The sequence below is a fragment of the Drosophila teissieri genome, chromosome 2R, assembly GCF_016746235.2.
Source record: "Drosophila teissieri strain GT53w chromosome 2R, Prin_Dtei_1.1, whole genome shotgun sequence".
In the NCBI taxonomy this organism is placed as follows: Eukaryota; Metazoa; Arthropoda; class Insecta; order Diptera; family Drosophilidae; genus Drosophila; species Drosophila teissieri.
This window is the reverse complement of record NC_053030.1, coordinates 4,668,606-4,686,622: the sequence shown is the minus strand read 5'-3', so window position 1 is coordinate 4,686,622 and position 18,017 is coordinate 4,668,606. Positions and strand designations below refer to the sequence as shown.

At 39.4% G+C, this 18,017-nt stretch overlaps 1 protein-coding gene across 1 annotated transcript in view; it reads left to right on the top strand.

The window, feature by feature from the left end:
- The window catches only part of LOC122613622 (short neuropeptide F), a 30,457-nt gene extending 14,274 nt beyond the window's left edge, over positions 1-16,183 (top strand). Inside the window, exons 2-5 of the mRNA XM_043787867.1 lie at positions 13,857-14,001; positions 14,059-14,516; positions 14,725-14,955; positions 15,018-16,183. Of these exons, the coding sequence (XP_043643802.1) occupies positions 13,893-14,001; positions 14,059-14,516; positions 14,725-14,955; positions 15,018-15,065 (846 nt within the window). The 5' untranslated portion in view covers positions 13,857-13,892 and the 3' untranslated portion in view covers positions 15,066-16,183. The remainder of the gene's footprint in view (positions 1-13,856; positions 14,002-14,058; positions 14,517-14,724; positions 14,956-15,017) is intronic.
- Positions 16,184-18,017: the final 1,834 nt, after the last annotated feature.

Below are 18,017 nucleotides of genomic sequence, written 5' to 3'. Positions count from 1 at the left end.
CAAACAAATGCTTTCAATGTAAAGCTGCCAAAGAAGTCTTGCACATTATGTTGCCAATCATTTGAGCCACTTTCGTTGAACCGAAAGTGGCGACTGGACAAACTCACAAACTGCATTTTCACTCTTGTCTAGACTCTTGTCGTAGCTGGGGCATAAAAACCACATGGTAAAGCCACCTCTATTCCGATCCACTTGCGATATCAATGGACCTTTGTTTGGCAATGGGAAATGGAAAATGGGAAATGGCAAATGGGGAATATGGGAACTGAACCGAAAGTATTGTGTGTCCTGCTGTTATGCCACCTGTCAAAAGGACCTCCTTTCTCCCTTCCAATTGACCCCCAATGAAAGCGGGCAAATATGGAAAGTAATGGCCCGATTAGTGAACCGTACTGCGGATGCCAATGACATTAGCCATTCAGCGATGCTAAGTTTAGATACTTTTGTCACCGACAAAACTTTCAACTACTTACCCAGCAAGGCGGAAGAAGATCGCTTGCAAGGATATGAACATGAGCTTATGTAAAAGTCAATGAAACCCCTTCAGGGAAACGCTTTACGTAACTTTCAGGACGACCTGGCGTGCACTTCTCCAAATGCAAATGCTTATACAATTTATGGGTCTCAGCGAATAACACAATTCCATTCCCTTCGATACACTCAGCTCACGTTGAGTGCTCCTTGCAATTTCTTAATGAAATGCCTTTCAATGCTCTCGCCGTTTGCCGTGACTGTAGCTCTCCTGGATTATTAATTACATATATTGGTTAAGCAGAAAGTAGAAAGTGCCCCCATCGATCAAAAGCTGCAAAATTAATTTAATGAACGCCCTCGTGGTGTCAGTAACTTTTGCCTCAGGTAGGCGAAATCGTTTTGATTCAGTTGAAGGTTCAGTTGAAGAAATAAATTCCCGGAATTTAAGATGCCAACTAAAGGGAGCACTTTTTGTGTCTGATTTGCGGGTTCTTCACAGCACTCTGAACTCCTAAAATAAATTGCTAAAGCAGCCAGAAGCATGCCATTAATTTAGCCAATAAATAGCTTATATCTGGACACATATACTTTAAAAAGGAGGTCTTACCCAAAAGGAAAAACGATTGTAGCCGTGCTTTAAAAATAAATAAATTAATTTTTAAAATATCATTAATTAGTAAGCCAACTTCTGCAAATTTAAGTTTTAACTTATAGATCAAACATTTAAATATGAGTTTATTATTATGAACAAATTGATTTTACAAAATCAATACACAAATCAATAAGTTTCCTATTATGGATATTTTGTAGCTTCGATTTTATATAATTTATGTAGTTAGAGTAAAAGAAAATTTCAATTTCATTTATCAATTCCATACTTCTTGAGCAGAAACCCCTGATTACACAGCTATATGTCTTGGCACTTACTTCTATTCTCCGATCCAACTGCAATTGAAAACCAGTTGAAGTGCATGCAACGCAAACAAGATCTTACAGTGCTGGAACAACAGTCTCGGCTTTCAGTTCGCTTAGGATGGCAGAGAACCCAATACCAAAACTGCCTCAGTCGAGGGCTTTGTGTGAAATTTGCTTAAATGAGGGGACAGATGGAAGAAAATAGATGTTGCAAGCGGCGTAAGCTCAAGCCATTCACCTCTTAAGTCCGACTGCATGCCACACTACGGTTTACAATTCAACCGACCGACTGACACTGCCAATCGCCCATCGTCCCAGGCTCCAAAGTTCCCTTTCCCAGTTCTCAGTTCCCAGTTGCATGTTCCCAGGGCGGAATGGTTGAATGGGTGAGACGCTTTCATTGGGGGCAGACATTCGAGTGGCTCCAAATCCCCAGCAATTTGTCGCAACAACTCGCATTACATTACAAAACGATGTGCAAATAGAAACGGCTGCGAGAGCGGCAAACTAAAGGGATTTGCCATAATGGTCGCCCCCAAGAATCCTTGGGGTTTTCGGTCTGGGTTTTGCTTTTTGCTACTTTGCCGCCTTTGCCACAGGCTTTATCTATTTAATAACCCGACGAATTGGGTGGCCCAAGGCCCAAGAGGAGAACTGGAAGTGGAGGTGTCGGAATCCGGCTTAGTTGGGCTTTAGTTAGTTGTGCTGTTTTCATATTTAGCGGAGCATTAGGTTTCATATTGTAATTGCAGTTGCCTTTCGTCCTCCGAGTCCTTTTATTGACCATGAAAGCTACCCCGCCGTTTCCACTTTGCGTTTCTATTGTTTAAATGGTGTGCTCCTACAAAGTTAGTTACACAATTGCTGTCTTTGTGATTGCCTTTTAATTAATGACTGGAATAGTGTAATTAAAAGTGGGACTGTTCTAACACGACGAATCATAAAAACTAAATGGAAAAGAATGTTTTTTCTTTTATCAAGCTACTACTTCTAAATAAAATTAATTATGACATTCTGGTCAGCTCACTGACGTCAAAGACTTCAAAGTAATTTTAGCACTTAAGACAACACATCATTTTTAAATCAGTGAGAGTTACACTTAATTAAAGCCACCTTTCAGCAATATTTTCAGAATTAGCTAATGGTTTAATGTAAACAGTCAGGGCACAAAACAATGAACATTTGGCAACGGTTTTTTATGGATTGAGCATGTGACCTCCTTGGTGGGTCGTCAAGTACGTTCCCTTGGCCCAAAAACAACCTAAACGTCAAACAGGATCGTGCTCCTTATACAGTTCGCTTCATAAATTGATTAAGCCAAAGTGTGTGAAACAGTAACATGGCTGGTAAGCTGCATATTAACAGCATTACAGGGCCAAGCAGCAAATCATAGAAAACGCAAACAAATGACAAACACCTTCCGACTCTTATGGGACTCATAAGTGGACAAAAAAGAAAACCAAAACATAAAAAATACATTTGTGTCTGCGCAATGCCAAAATTGCGTATATTGCTGCACGTGGCCCTATTTTTTTAAGCACGTTCTCGACGACATTACCCCAAAACGTATTTTTCGGGACCTCTGGGAGCTGTTCCATTTCCGCAAAACGAAGTCCTTAGCCTGAAAAAATGCCATGATTTTTTATTTTTACATAATTCAAAAAGTCGAATTTAAGGTTAAGCGAGCGAACGGAAACGGAAATCACCGACTGACAGCTGTTCCACTTCGACATCTTCAATTGTGTCTCCCAGTGCTAAGTTATTTATGATTCGCCGGATGTGGAAGTGAAATGAATTGAAAGAGTTCATGCTAATTAGCTTGGCCACGAGAAAGTTGGGTGCGAACTGAACAACAATTTTAATTGCATTGCAAAATTCGTTCCGCCACTAGAAAAGTCAATTATGAATAGCGTCTGAGTGCCAGAGAGTCAACGATTTTCAGCTTCAAACTTTTTCAGCCCCTCGACATTTCAGGGGCAAAGGTCACGTACAGATTTTGTTCATCGCAGTTGTTGAAAGGATATTAAATGCTAAAATTAAAAAAAAAAATAACAAACCCTTTTTGCTTTAACTTGAAGTAAATAAATGGGATATCTCTCAGTCATTGCTCAAACACTGATGAATAAACACTAACCCGTTAGCCTATTTAATTTAAAAACGTCTAGAATCAGATTAACAGTTTACTAACTCATCGGCCTTCCATGGTCTTTTGGCCGATTGTCCCCTAAAATCCGTTGGGGGCAATCGTGGTAAACACAGAAGGTTTATATGTATATATTTTGATCAGATCATAGCGTCTTTTTTGTCTTGTGTCCGTTTTTTTTTTTGTCTGTCCTATGTCGAATTCAAATTGGTTGGCCTGAGACATAGCCAGTTTGTCGATTCATGTTGGCCACTTAAGAAAACTGGCCACTTTGAAATGTTTTGATATTTTTCATTTTGTATTAGTCTTATAATTCTATCGATTGCAAAACTTTTGGCCACTCGGCCCAAACCGCCAAGTTGACATTTTTGATATTCAATTAGTCCAAAACAAAACTTGCCACAACGCCACTTTGTCAAGACCCGCACTTTCACTAGCTAAGGTACAGATAAATCAATAGGTTCCTTTTTTGTTGAAATATATATATGGGCGTTACATGAAATAACATTTCAACCACTAAAGAGCTTAAAAGTGCGTTAATGAATTCCAAAGGTTAAGTTAGTTTCAAAGCATTGTCCTTTAAATAAGCAGAAGGAAAACTAAAATAAATCCCTTCCATTTGCATACTAGCACTTAATGGGCATTTAATAACGAGAGGGAACGCTCGTCTGATTTATCGACTACTAGATACCCGTTACTCAACTAGTGGGAGTATCGATTTGTTAAAAAAACATTCTAACGCCCACGAACCGCCCAAAACTGCCACGCAAGCTTTTGAAACATTTTTTAATTTAATTATTTTTGTTAACCTATTTCTATAGTATGCCAGAAAAATGTCCAAATTTATTTTTCGCACTTCCACTAGCTGAGTACCGGGTATCTGATGGTCGGGGAACTCGACTATAGCGTTCTCTTCTACTCAGATTGTTAACTAGGGTAACCTGGGGCCGTTTGAACTTATTGTAATACAACTTTGTTGGTATCGATAGAAATGCGCAAAAAATAAGAAAACAAAATAACTAAAAAAATGTCCAAATTGTGAGAGTGGCTGGCTTTAGAATCTGTGTGAATTTAGAATCTGCATGCCTAATTCTAGCTTTGTAGCAGCTTTTATGGTTCATACGGACAGACAGACGGACGGATGGAAGGACACACGGAGATGGCCATATCGACGCGGTAGTTATCAACAATTTATACATACTTTATAGGAAAAGCTTTCTTCTACATTTAACATTCTTTTGAACGAATAGAGCTTCAGCGTGTACTCTTCGAGTAAGGGTATACAAATATCACAGAACAAGTTTTGGGAACAGCACCTTGATTAATTGAATTTTGGTCACCGATTTTCCGCAACTCAGGCATTATCCCCAAACATTTTCTCTTTCTCTTTTCGGGCCATAATTTGCCTTATCGTCTCACAGCAGAGCACTCAGCAAGTCTTTTCATCGGGTGTTCGGCCGGAGTTATTTAATTAATTAACACAAACTGTCGCTTGTTTCACGCTTCAGCGTGTAAACGATGTTAATGGGCTTTCAATTATGCCGGGGAACCCCGCCAAAGCGTATGCAAAGTCCAACAAACTACAAAATAACAGTGGTCTTTGGCTGTCGACATAGCAGGATGTAAGGATCCCCCGGCGCATGGCCCAAGGATGTCCTCAACTGTCAGACGGTTGAACGTAAAAAAAACTTTACAAACTGTCACAGGGATTTTGTCCATTTGATTGCGTATGTAATTACACTGGCACGGCCACTTGTCCTTCATTCTACTTCTTCCCTACTATTCTACTTTTTCCACCGCCCACAACAGCCAGTTCAATTTCAAGTTTTTGTTCATCCATTCAAAAAAGAAAAGGTCAAAGCGAGCCGGGCCGGGCCAAAATAGAAGTAAGGAAGAAAGGTACCGGCATTAAGCGGAGTCTACAAAGTGATTTGGCGTCTACCATCGAATTGGAACTGAAACACCGAATTTGGCCATCGACAGTACCAAGGATTCACTACAAATCGCCAGCACTCACTTCAAAGAAACGCCTTGCGTTGAAATTATGCTAAATCGTTTTCGTCAGTCTCGAATTTAATGACATACGCGAATTAATTTAGTAATTGGATATAATTAAATTGGCTTAGATAAGTCAGAGATTTGCGAGTTCCCCGACTATCTGATACCTGTTACTCAACTAGTGGAAGTGCAAAGGAGAAATTTAACAGTTTTTTAGATTTTAGGTTAGAATTGGCGTCGCAAAAAGGTATTGGGCAAATCGAAAAAAGTGGCAAACAGATATTGGGCAAATAATTAAAATGTAAAAAAATATCCAAACATTTTTCAAAAGTGTGGGCGTGCCAGTTTAGGACGGCTTGTGGGTCGAATTATATGGTCGGAAACGCTTCCTTCTACCTGTTACATACTTTTCAACGAATCTAGTATACCCTTTTACTATACGAGTAACGGGTATAAATAGTCTAATTTAAATAGGTGTATTGATAAATGCATTTAAATTATTATTTTAACTAAACGCATATGTGTTTTATAAATATTTTTTTTATTTAAAGCGTTTACCCATACATTTTTAATGCAAAATTCGTATTGATTTGGCCACTTTCCTTTAAATATTTATCAATCTCTAATTGCTTAAATAAAGAAATTCATTCAGCTACGAAGGCCTTGTCGCTCCAGTTCAGTGTCTCCCTCAAAAAGTGATTAAAAATTTATAAAAGCTCAACTCTCATTAGCTTAGCCCGAAAATTTCAGCCACAAAGCCGCTCCTCAAAACAAACAACAAAACAAGAGTGAACCGTAGAAACGTGAAGAATACAGAAAAAGCACTTGACTTGAGTCGCGCATTAGCCTCGCAAGCCGCTTACACAATAATGAAAGCCTACTGTTCGGGGCATTCATTTGTAATTAGAGCATAAATTTCAATTTCACGCTTGCCACCACTGAGTAGCGAACTGAAGAACTGAACAGTTTTCCAGGGGAAACCCCGAAACCCTCGACCCATAAGCCCCATCGTTGGGCACCATTTAACACTTGGCATGGGAGCGTAGCACGTGCCCCAACATTATGGTACTGCCAAATGAACAAACAACGAGCAGAGTAACAATTTTGGATGCTGCTTTATCTACGCTTTTCAATAAGTTGTCAACGGCGATTTATGACCATATTTTATGTGGCGAAATTACAGCAAAATAAATGTGCTGATGGCCGATACGTGCAGGTGCAACAAATTATGGATGCGACTTTGGTTCGTATCTGTAACGAACAGGACCCTTCACATTTAAACCTCCCTAACCATGTATTTAACAATATATTAAAAAAGCTTGTGAAACCCGCTAAAAATTGCATAATAAGTTAATACATGTAAGGTGCTTATGTAGTAATATATACACAAAATAAAACAATATAAATGTTTCTGCCAACAACCAAATTTAGAGATATGAATACTTTTTGGGCTAAGTTTACTTTCAAGAGGTTTTATGTCACGATCACACTTTTCGACCCTTTTAAAGTACTTTTGACAAGCGAACAATTTCCCGAAGAGCCCCTTTGATCCAATTCCCAGTGACTTGGGGCCACAAGTGCCTTGATAGTTTTACCTTGAAACTACTTTCCAGTCATATCATGGTTTCATTCTGTGGCGTAGACAGACAAATAAGTCTGGTGTTTATAAATAAACCATCATTGCCATAGTGGCCATCATCAGCCAATATAGTCCGTCCTTGTCCATGTCCATGTGCTGCGTGCCACGAAGCCAAATGACCGAGCCTTGGCAACGCAGTTTGAGCCAGACTTGCAGTGGGATTCCCCTGGCGGGGCACATTTCATTGCCATTATTGGCACATTGGCTGCACTTTGTGGTGCTCCGTGGCCAGGGATCGCCCAGCTCACCATGCTCACCTGGCGCTGATGGCAACTTCGGAGTTAATAGCAACTTAACTTTGATTATAATGGATGGCCAAGCAAGACGGACGACTGTTTCAAGTGACTCTATCATTGTGTTTGCATTTGTATATCTCTGGGTTTAAACTTTAAACGAATTTAAAAAATTTTAATTTAATCTGGATCGAATTCATCTTTTAATTTGCTCGTTGACATTGTTATGGTGTTGATATAATTGTTAAAACTGATTTTAATTTAGATGTTTCACGAGGATTTCTCTTTCAAATTTGCACTTTCAACTAGATAAACAAATATATTGAAAATATCAATGTATGATATGTATAAATGTATAAATAGAAGCGCCTAAGGTAAGCCAACGTAAATTTGCTTAAATAGCATATGCTGTAATATTTTCTCTGTAATAAAGTTTGCTAAAAACTTTGGCAAACATCTTGTTAACCTTTTACGCTGCCAACTCAGTTGTTAATTTCATTTGAGTAACTCGACAGAATTCCGCTAAAAGTAGAAAAAAGTAGCCCGATGAAATAGCACATCTACATTCACTAACCGAAAACCAAAGTTTCTTTCCGCAACTTACGCTTACTGCCAAAAACTTTTCGTCTGCAGCGATTATCAACCGAAGATTATGAGGGTTGCAGGGCAGCAAGTTTACAATTTGTACGCTTTGATAATGGCAAAAGCATGAGAAGCGGAATGTTAAGCTGCTAATCCACACGCCCTTGTACCCATACCCATGCCAGATTTATTTATTTTTTTAAAGCTTTAAAACGATTTTCCCTTCGAAAAGGTATTAGACAATGGCCCGCAAAAAAGACATCAATTGCCGTGTAATCTTAGACATTCCTTGACTTTCACACGCAGGCGGGGGGAAACTGAATGAATCTATGTGCGTAACATATTTTCCTCGATTTTTCATAAGCCGGCTCGGCTCCGTGGCCATATATTTGCCATTTTGGGGCAGACATTTTGAAGTGGATATTGATGAATTTATATTGGATTTGGGTTGCCTACTGCCGCTGCCGGTGCCTTTCTTTGCCCTTCTTCGGTCTTGTTCTTTCGCAGGACTTTATATTTGAGCTTAAGTGCTTATTTGTTGTTATTTGTAATTTGAGTTTTTGGTTGTGTTTTATTTGTTTTCTAATGCCCAACATGCAGCAATTGATGACCCATGTGGTCTGTCGACTTTGACTTTGGACAGGCTATTAATTTTTGGCCAAAGAACCCAACTCACCTTCTGCCACTCTCTGTCATCTGTGTAAGCTCGCAGATTTAAGATCTGAATCCTTGACTTGGCACGTGGTCAGTTGTTTTTCGCTTCGAGATTATGCAAAATCTTTTAAATCAAAAGACTTACAACTTAAACGCATCATCAAGTACAAACACTGGCAAACTGAGTTCCCTTTTTGGGCTTGCACCAAAAGCTGATAAAGCTGCTTATGTAAATGAATACAAATGGATCGACCAAAAGGGTCTTTCAAAAGCGACACTCAATCAAAGTTTAAAGGTAGCCGTCTTCTTTTAAGAATCCATTAGATTTCTACTTATCGATGATTAGCATTCCTAAAGAACTGTAGGGTTACATTTTGTTGTATTTTATGGGATGTTAAGCGAAAATATTTTAATGGAAACCTTCCAGTCGGTAAGCCAAAAGTAAAACTTCAATTCCAGTAACTTATTTGATTCGCTTACCATCGAATTTATTGGTTTTGATGCCAAACCCGAAAAAAAGGAACAACAAATTGTTGGTATAAGCCAGGGGGCAACTTTTCGTCACCAATAAATATGAGCTCCATACTCCAAAGTTAAGCTTCATTGGGACCGACACCTAGTACTTTATGTCACCCGTCCTTGTTCGAATTCCTTTGTAGTATCCGGGGTCCTGACCCGAAAAAAGTCCAGCGAGACAGCAGACAGCAGCAAATCAATCAACGCAAAAGCTTTGCAAATTCCTTAAAGACCGTTTTTTAATCAAATTTGAAGTTACTATGCTTTAAGGCCCATCTGCAGGTGTCACAAGCAAGTGACGGAAAAGGCAAATTAGGAATGTAAAACCCCCCTGGAGCTACAAAACGATTTGGGCCAAGTGGAAAAACATAAACAAAGGAGCCGAGACAACAATCGGTTGTGCCATTTCTATGCTAAACAACAAACCGAAAATTACATTCATTTCCTGCTTCCGGCATCACGTAGCCGCACTGGAGTCACCAAGGCTGCAGCTTTGAGTGTCTGGGAGTGTCGAACAAAGTTTGGCCAAATTGCTAACATCCTCCGGGGGAGGGTAATAGCCAAAAAGTCTATTTGCAGACTAAAGACATTAAAATGCTATTCTAAAATGAGGAATTCTAAGAGTGGAATACTATTACTGGTGTATTTATTTTTCAGCTATGATTGACTATGCCCTTATTTAGTGCTCAGCTAAATAAAAATATAACACTTTATATTTCCATTTACATAGTTTTCTGTTCAGCCCATTTATATGAAATATCTGAAAAAGAGAATAAAACGTTAACAAGCCATAGTTACAATTTGCCTCGCAGACACAGAAGAAAAAGTTCAGTCTCTTGACAATGCGATAATGCCCGACACATTGTTTACTCCAGAGGACGCACCTAAGTTTATCTCAAATCGTTCCTTTCATAGTGCAAGTTTTCCTCCCTGCGCTACTAAAAATACAATTGACCCATTCCTGCAACACATACCTGAGGCAGTATTCGCCCCACATATTTTATTATTGTGGCAGAAAAACCAAACTTGGCAAAAAATTTAATCAACATGACTTTTGTGGGTGTTTGCTTGCCTCTGGTTCGCAACAGTTCACTTGGCGCCTACACAATCGCACTCCTTTCAGAACGAATGCCAACATAAACCAGAAAGAGGGAGGTGAATCCGTGCGTCGTATTCAAAACCGGCAGCTGCGTCCTTCTCGGTTTAATTAATGCCAGTGTGAACCAACTGAAAAAATTCCACTCCACATGGGTACAACTATATTTACCTTAAAGTCAGAACTTCCGAGAAATGTTAGAGATGGTCATTTCAAAATATAAAATTGTATAAATGTTTGTCCATAGAAACCCATAGCACCTAGAAATTTAAATAAATATTAACGCCAAAACAAGTCTAAAAAGGCAAGCATTAGTTGAGATTGAAAAGAAAGAAGTTTTAGTTTCTAATAAGAAGCCAATGAGAAGGGTATCAGCTAAGTGTCAGGCAATTTAATTTCATTAGTTATAAACATTTTCGGGCACAAAAAACTAACCACATGGCTGGCCCAGTACAACAGGGCGTATGATTAACGCCCAAAAGCCACAAAGTAGGCAGCACAAAAACCACAAAATGTCAGCCAGCAGCAACGGCAGCAAAGGCTCATCAAATATGTTGATAAAACACAAAAGATTACAACGTAGCTGGCTTAGGGGAAAAGGATCCTAGGACCAGAGAGCAGCCCCGCCAGACCAGGACGAAGGCATCTAATGTGTTTGTCAAAACGTTTTAATGCCCTTTCCAGGGGCTGGGGTCCCATAAAGCCAGCTAGATAGCCGGGCACAGTAACCTTTTTTTGGGGCAATAGTTAAAGGTTCGAAGGGCGGCGGTGGGGTTGTGCGTTTGGGTCCGGCTGACCAGCACCAGATGACCTTTTTCGCAGAGCGAAATAAAAATTGTTAAATAAAAGGCAAATAAAATTTGTGTGTCACACAAATAAGAGGGCGAAAAGCCTCGTCAAAGTCTCGACATGAGCAAAAACAACCTGTTGTGCATGTGTGTGTGTGGGGGGTAATGCGTGTGTGTGTTAAGGTCTGTTTTTTGGGGCGTTCAATGTATTAGTTGCGCTATGCCGTAAAGGCTATTTAAACGTCGTCAATGTGTTTTTCACGCTTCGCTTCAGGAGACGTTGGGGGAAAAATCACACTACCCAACAAGAACACGGTTAAATATCCCTTTTTTACACAGATATACGTCGATGATTTGGTAGATAGATTTCGTTTATACTCATGTATTTACCTCATTATTTATTTCTGACTCTATGAACCATAGGAGCTGTATTAATATGCTTAATAAGTTATCAAGATCAAGTGTAGAAATACATTTCTCTTGGTGTCGAGTGTTTTGGGATAAACTGCCAAAGAGGCCCTCGATGCTCAACAATGTGTTAATGGGATTGCTTATTATGTGTCAATCAAGCGATTTTCCTAACCCAATTCCAGAACCCGAAAATATTCGTCCTGTCATGTACCATTTATTGGTTGACGCATTGTTTTATAAAGCCTGCTAAACCGTGATCTTCCTTCAATGGCCACCAAGAAGCGGAATGGCCACCATTCGGACGTAAATAGCATCATTATCTAGGAGACATCGCACAACTCATTCGTCATTCGTCAAAAGCCAACAAGAAGGCGTCGCCAGAGAACGATGATAAATCACTTTCAATTTTGACAAACGTCCCAAATGTCGCGCAGTCTTGGGGCACATTTCATCGGCCAAACACTCACTTGCTAGCCCGGGCAGATACCAAATTTCCATACCAAGTGGTCGGACTACGCCGGGCAATTGGCCAACGCTTCCGTCCAACAAATCACTCTCCGGCGGACATTTCCGAGATATCATTGGCCAAAGGCTGGACCTGCCAGGAAAGGGGAAAGCGAAAGTCAATTCGATTAAGGCTTGGACAGACAGATCTGAAGAGATGGATGGCGGTGAACTGCAAATGGTAAATCATAAAAAGGCATGCGATCGATTGGGTATCGTCAGTTGTTAAGGATTAAAGCACTTTCCACACTTAAACATAGTTATTCTTTATATGATAAATTGGCTTTTCTTTTTAGAAAAACCCTTTTCTTTGAGATATTTTGAAAGAACCTGGAAAATCATTCTCTTTCAGTTGCCGAGTTAATACCTAAAAGGCGCTTTTGAAAAACCTCGAATGATCTACTTATTACCCATCATGGCGACACTATTTCGTGAAACGTGCCCCTGTCTTAACTACAATTCAATTTCCGGCTCGCCTTGCTGACATCACGTATACGCAGACTATCACGTATACGACAAGTTGCATCGCCATCAACAGCCAGCTCCTAAGAAAATATTTCGCCAGCACTTAACGCCCCAGGCAATCCAGCTTTCTCCCGATGCTGCTGCAAAGGCTTAACATTCCACTTCCGCCTGCTGCGACAGCAAAAAAGAGCCAAAACAATATTTGAAAATTCAGCCCCATTCGGGGGAAAGTGTCTCTTCCTGTCGAGAAACTGCTGTGCATAATACTGCATACTCATTTCGGGCCATTGTTCAGACACTTCTCGTCATGAGGGCTCCACTCGAGGAATCTCCCCATTTCGCCTCGGGTGTACTGCCCCAAGGGAAAACTGTCTATCAGCATCCCGACTGGATTCATAAGGTCTCAACCAACCGGATGCAATTCTTTCCCCTTCGAGCCGTGCATGTGTTGTGTTCCGCTTATAAATAATTCAATTGCCTTTTTCCTGGCCTTATTCTGTTTGCTGCAAAGTGAACATATGACGCCTGCACCGAATTACAATGAACGGAAGGGAAGGCCTCACACTTGATGTGAAAAACATGAGGGTCCTCCGCATTGTCTAGCACACGTCTATGCTGAGGACGAGCCACAAATTGCAGTTGTATTGATTATTTTTAAATTTTTAATAATGGAAAACCGATGACCCCGACCATTAGACAAGCCATTAACCCATGACATCATTTGGTAAAATGTGTGAATTCCTATAAAAACTGTGGCAACTAATGGTGCCATTGGCGCAGCTGTTGGGTTTTTCTGGCAGCTAACCTTTCGAGGGCTTTAAATAGAAAAACACATTGAACATGTTCGAGTGTGCGGCTTCATTCAAGTGTAGTCATGAATAATATTCGCTCATAAATTCTTTTCCATTGGACAAAATATGTTTTTCACTTTGAAAATATAGGTAAGCCGCTTTTATCTTCAGTGCTTTTTCAATGTGCAGTGTAAGCATTTCAATGGAAAACTACCTAAAAAAGAGTTTGCTCTGAAATACAAGTATTTTGCGCTATGAACTTTGTTTTTCAATCTATTGCTTGAGCAAATGCTTCTAAAAAGAATATTTATTTTTCTCTTGTGGTTCTAGGGAAAATGTTAACTAAAAACTGTTGTATTAAGACAGCTGCCATCAAATAGAAAACGTTTTACATGCCTGAGAAAAATAATGTACTCTTATTAATTTACATTTTTATAGACATAGGATTGCTTTGAATTTGATGCAATTTGATCATTTCTAGAAAAGTTCAAGGAATGCTATAATAATAATGAAGCATTCAAAAGGCGTCACACCAATTTGTAGTGTAAATGTTAAATGTATCCTTCTTGGTGTGGTATTTCGACGACAGCTGTGTTTTTTCTTTATGTTGCATTTCTAATTTTTCATCCTTGTTTTCTTTCTTACAGTTTCCCATCAACGCGAGGCAAGAGTGATAGGGTAAAATGTTTCATTTGAAGCGGGAACTGAGTCAAGGCTGTGCCTTGGCCCTTATATGCCTGGTGACTATCCAGATGCAACATCCCACCCAGGCGGAGGCTTCCTCAGCTCAAGGTGACCACCCAGTGCAGCCTCCGCCCAAGAAGCAATTCTCAAAAGACTTTTTTGTAGGCACTCCCCTGAGCAATCTGTATGATAATCTGCTGCAGCGCGAGTACGCCGGACCCGTCGTGTTTCCCAACCACCAGGTGGAGCGCAAGGCCCAGCGTTCGCCATCGCTGCGCCTCCGGTTCGGACGCAGTGATCCGGACATGCTGAACAGTATTGTGGAGAAGCGTTGGTTCGGCGACGTCAACCAGAAGCCCATCAGGTCGCCCTCCCTGCGTTTGCGATTCGGCAGGCGGGATCCCAATCTGCCGCAGATGAGAAGGACCGCCTATGATGACCTCCTGGAGCGGGAACTCACCCTCAACGGCCAGCAGCAGCAGCAGCAGTTGGTTTCCGAGTCAGATTCCGACCTGGGTGCCGACTACGACGGACTTTACGAGCGAGTGGTGCGAAAGCCTCAGCGTCTTCGCTGGGGACGGAGTGTTCCTCAGTTTGAGGCAAACAACGGGGACAATGAACAAGTAATAATCGAATTTGTATTGTAATACAACATTATTAAGGTGTATTAGCTTTTTAATGAAACCTGTACAGCATTCAGTTGCATACTTTTAAGCACCTTTTAAGATATCTGAAGTACAAAGAAAAGTTGATTAAATTATTCAGCAATCTCAAATAATAAAATCTAAAGATCTGGCCCCCATTTTAATTCGTGTCTATTCTACTTGCTAGATTGAACGATCGCAGTGGTACAACTCGCTTTTGAACTCGGACAAAATGCGCCGAATGCTCGTGGCCCTCCAGCAGCAGTACGAAATGCCCGAGAACGTGGCCAGCTATGCCAACGACGAGGATGCTGATGCGGATCTGAATAACGATGCATCGGAGTTCCAAAGGGAAGTCCGTAAGCCGATGCGCTTGCGGTGGGGAAGGAGCACTGGAAAAGCCCCTTCAGAGCAAAAGGTAGGAATGAATATCAGATAATTTTATGTGCCCAAACAAAAGTAGTTCTTCTGCAAATATAGCACACTCCCGAGGAAACCTCATCAACCCCACCCAAGGCACAGAACTAAACTATTATAATCCGCCATGTGAAGGATCAGCAGGAGATTGGCAACAATTGATAGAAATCGTCAACAAGCTACACGGTCAATAAGATACAGAAAACATATAAGGCCCGCGTTGGATAAGGCATTATTGATTAAGCATTTTGAGATCGCATGGGCTAGAAATACACACTATGAATATATATATTATACATGCACACATATAATTAACCACTTAGTTTTACTTTTGGTTTTCAGCAAATATTCAAGCAAACGAAAACTTATAAAAATATTCTTTTGCAATCTTTAACAATGCGCAGGTAAAACAAGGTAAAACCTATATTGACGTGGATTATTTTCCAATGGCTTATATTTTATATTTCATTTTGTCTTTTGTTCAATACTTTTGAATTTGTATCAATAGCCAACTCTCAAAACAGTAAAGTCTCCCTATTCCTAACATGTTCAATTATGCAACTTTGAAACTATTTGAATGCCCAAAAAACGCTTAGACTCAATGTATATAAAATAAATGATAAAATCTTTTAAAAATTAGCGCCAATTTGTTATGACAACGGTAGAATGCCATACAACTTATTGTTCTATTAATGAAAATCTTCTTGATTTCTAAACTAGTAAGCGAATTTCGATTTAACGTTACGATGGAAATGTTTGAAAAACATAGAGGCCCCCGGAAGCTGTACTACTGTAACACTTGTTATATTATGTGTGCTAAAACTTATAAATACATATATGTATATCAACTATTATATCATACGACTATATATATATATATACGATGAGCATTGTCTATTAAAATTTTATTGATGTATTTTAATAAAAGGAGAAAAGAATTACAAAAGCAAACGAGCATAAAGCTGATTGTGGTTAGAACACTTTTGTATATTTAATTTACACCATCATTGAAATTATTGTTTAACAACTAAAATATTTATTATGAAGAAAATATACTTTTTGATGAGCCAGCAGCTGCCATAACCAGCTGAGTGCAATTTTCCACTAAAAATTGTGAAAACCGTTTACCGCGATATATATCAGTATATACGCATATATACCTTTAAATGTGTGTAATATCATGAATGTAAATAAAAGAGCAGGCATAATAAAAGCAAACATATTTTACTCGATCTATGCAACAAATAAATAACTCAGATGGAGTAAAAACTTAAAACTGTGTATTCTTACCTGTGTTGGGTGGGCTTACCATTGATAAAGCTTTCAGTTTTTTACGTTATAGATGCCTACCCTTCCACTTTTCCCCATTAACAGAAAGAATCTATATTATGATCCAACTTTCTAAAATCACTAGACAAAACTTTTTCCGCATGAAACCCATGAATCTACCAACACTTCCTGGAATTATCAACTTGGAAAGCCAGGAAACCAACTGCTGCCCATAATGGAATTAGGCAACAAATGCAAGAAAATTAAACCAAAACCAAAGCCAAACAAGAAACAAAAACTCTGATGACGATGGCATCAGGGAAATGGGCAGGAGAATCCTCACGGCCACACACAAACCATCCGCCGCAATTGGCCTCCCACCTGTTGTGATGACAGTCATCGCCATTAACTCTGTTGCCCCATCCTCCAAAGCGCCCATTTCCACCAGGTGGAACTCTTTGTTGGTGTTTGTTTTGATAATTAACTTTTCAACTGTAATGTTGTGGAATGTGGGTTGCCTAAAATGGTTATAAATCCGTACATGAAACATTATTTTTGTTAATTTTATGCAGGCATTGAACATTTAACATGAAAATGCACTTTACGAGGGTACAATTTTTGTGGGCGGCAACGGGTTAGCTTAATATGTTTACTACATGTTTAATATTTTCACTGCGAGAAGTCATTATGTTCAAGATACATGCTCTCAAATTATTTAACAACAATTTCTGCTAATGAAATGGAATTTTGAATTTTCGGATTTCCCATGAAATCAAGGGAAGCATGTAATCAGGGGAAACTTTTTCACAAAAACTAGTTAGAACTATGAGAACATAAAAAGCGCAACAAAACTAAATTTCCCAGAAGCTTAACTTATAAATAATTTAAGTTCAAAAGCAAAAATGGTAATAATATAAACCCGTCAATTTCTGATTTACGCGTGTTGAAATATGCAGATTAGAATCAAGTTTTAAGATGACAACTTTGTTCGGTGTCATTCGCTAATGTCAAAAGTTTTTTGGAAACGTTTTCGAATGATCTGCTTGTCAATGTTCTTGTTTTCGTCTCGCATATGTACAGAGTGTAATCAGCAGACGCCCAACGTTACTTAGTATACTTGGCAAATATTTATGCAAATAATATGCAATTACACACACACACGCAAGCGTCGCCTAAAAGAGCTCTGTAAACAACGAAGTTTTCCAACAAACACAAACACACCGGCACCCAACACCCAACAAATATGTGTCCCACATACACCAATGCTGAAGGAAAATCCTCTTCAGGAGGCGACAAAAACCACTTGCAACTAAAAACGACTAAGGATTTCCATTCCGTTTTTCTCCATGTTACACTGTAAGCATTGTAATTTTATCGCACCTGAAAAGTAACAATTGGCAAATTCTTGAATAGAAAACAAGCAACATTTTACCATTTTTGTTTCAAATTAATGATTTATATAAAAATTCATTTTTGCCCAAATGAAATGTGATGAGTATGCAAATCGATGAGCTTATCAAAAGAGAACGCCATAGTCGAGCCCCTCGACTATCTGATACCCGTTACTCATTCTGGAGCATGAAACTATTTCTGTCAGTTTGCACCAACACAAGTATGCAAATGAAAGAGCAACAGAAACGAAAAACAATGTTAACTACTTTTGCTTCTGTCTGAGACCGGCAGAACATAAACAGCCAAAACTAATGCAAAAGTTTTAATTCTTTTCTATGGAAAAAAGTAGGCACACAAGAATATGTGTGGCGTTTACTTTGCATACATTAAAAACATATCCAA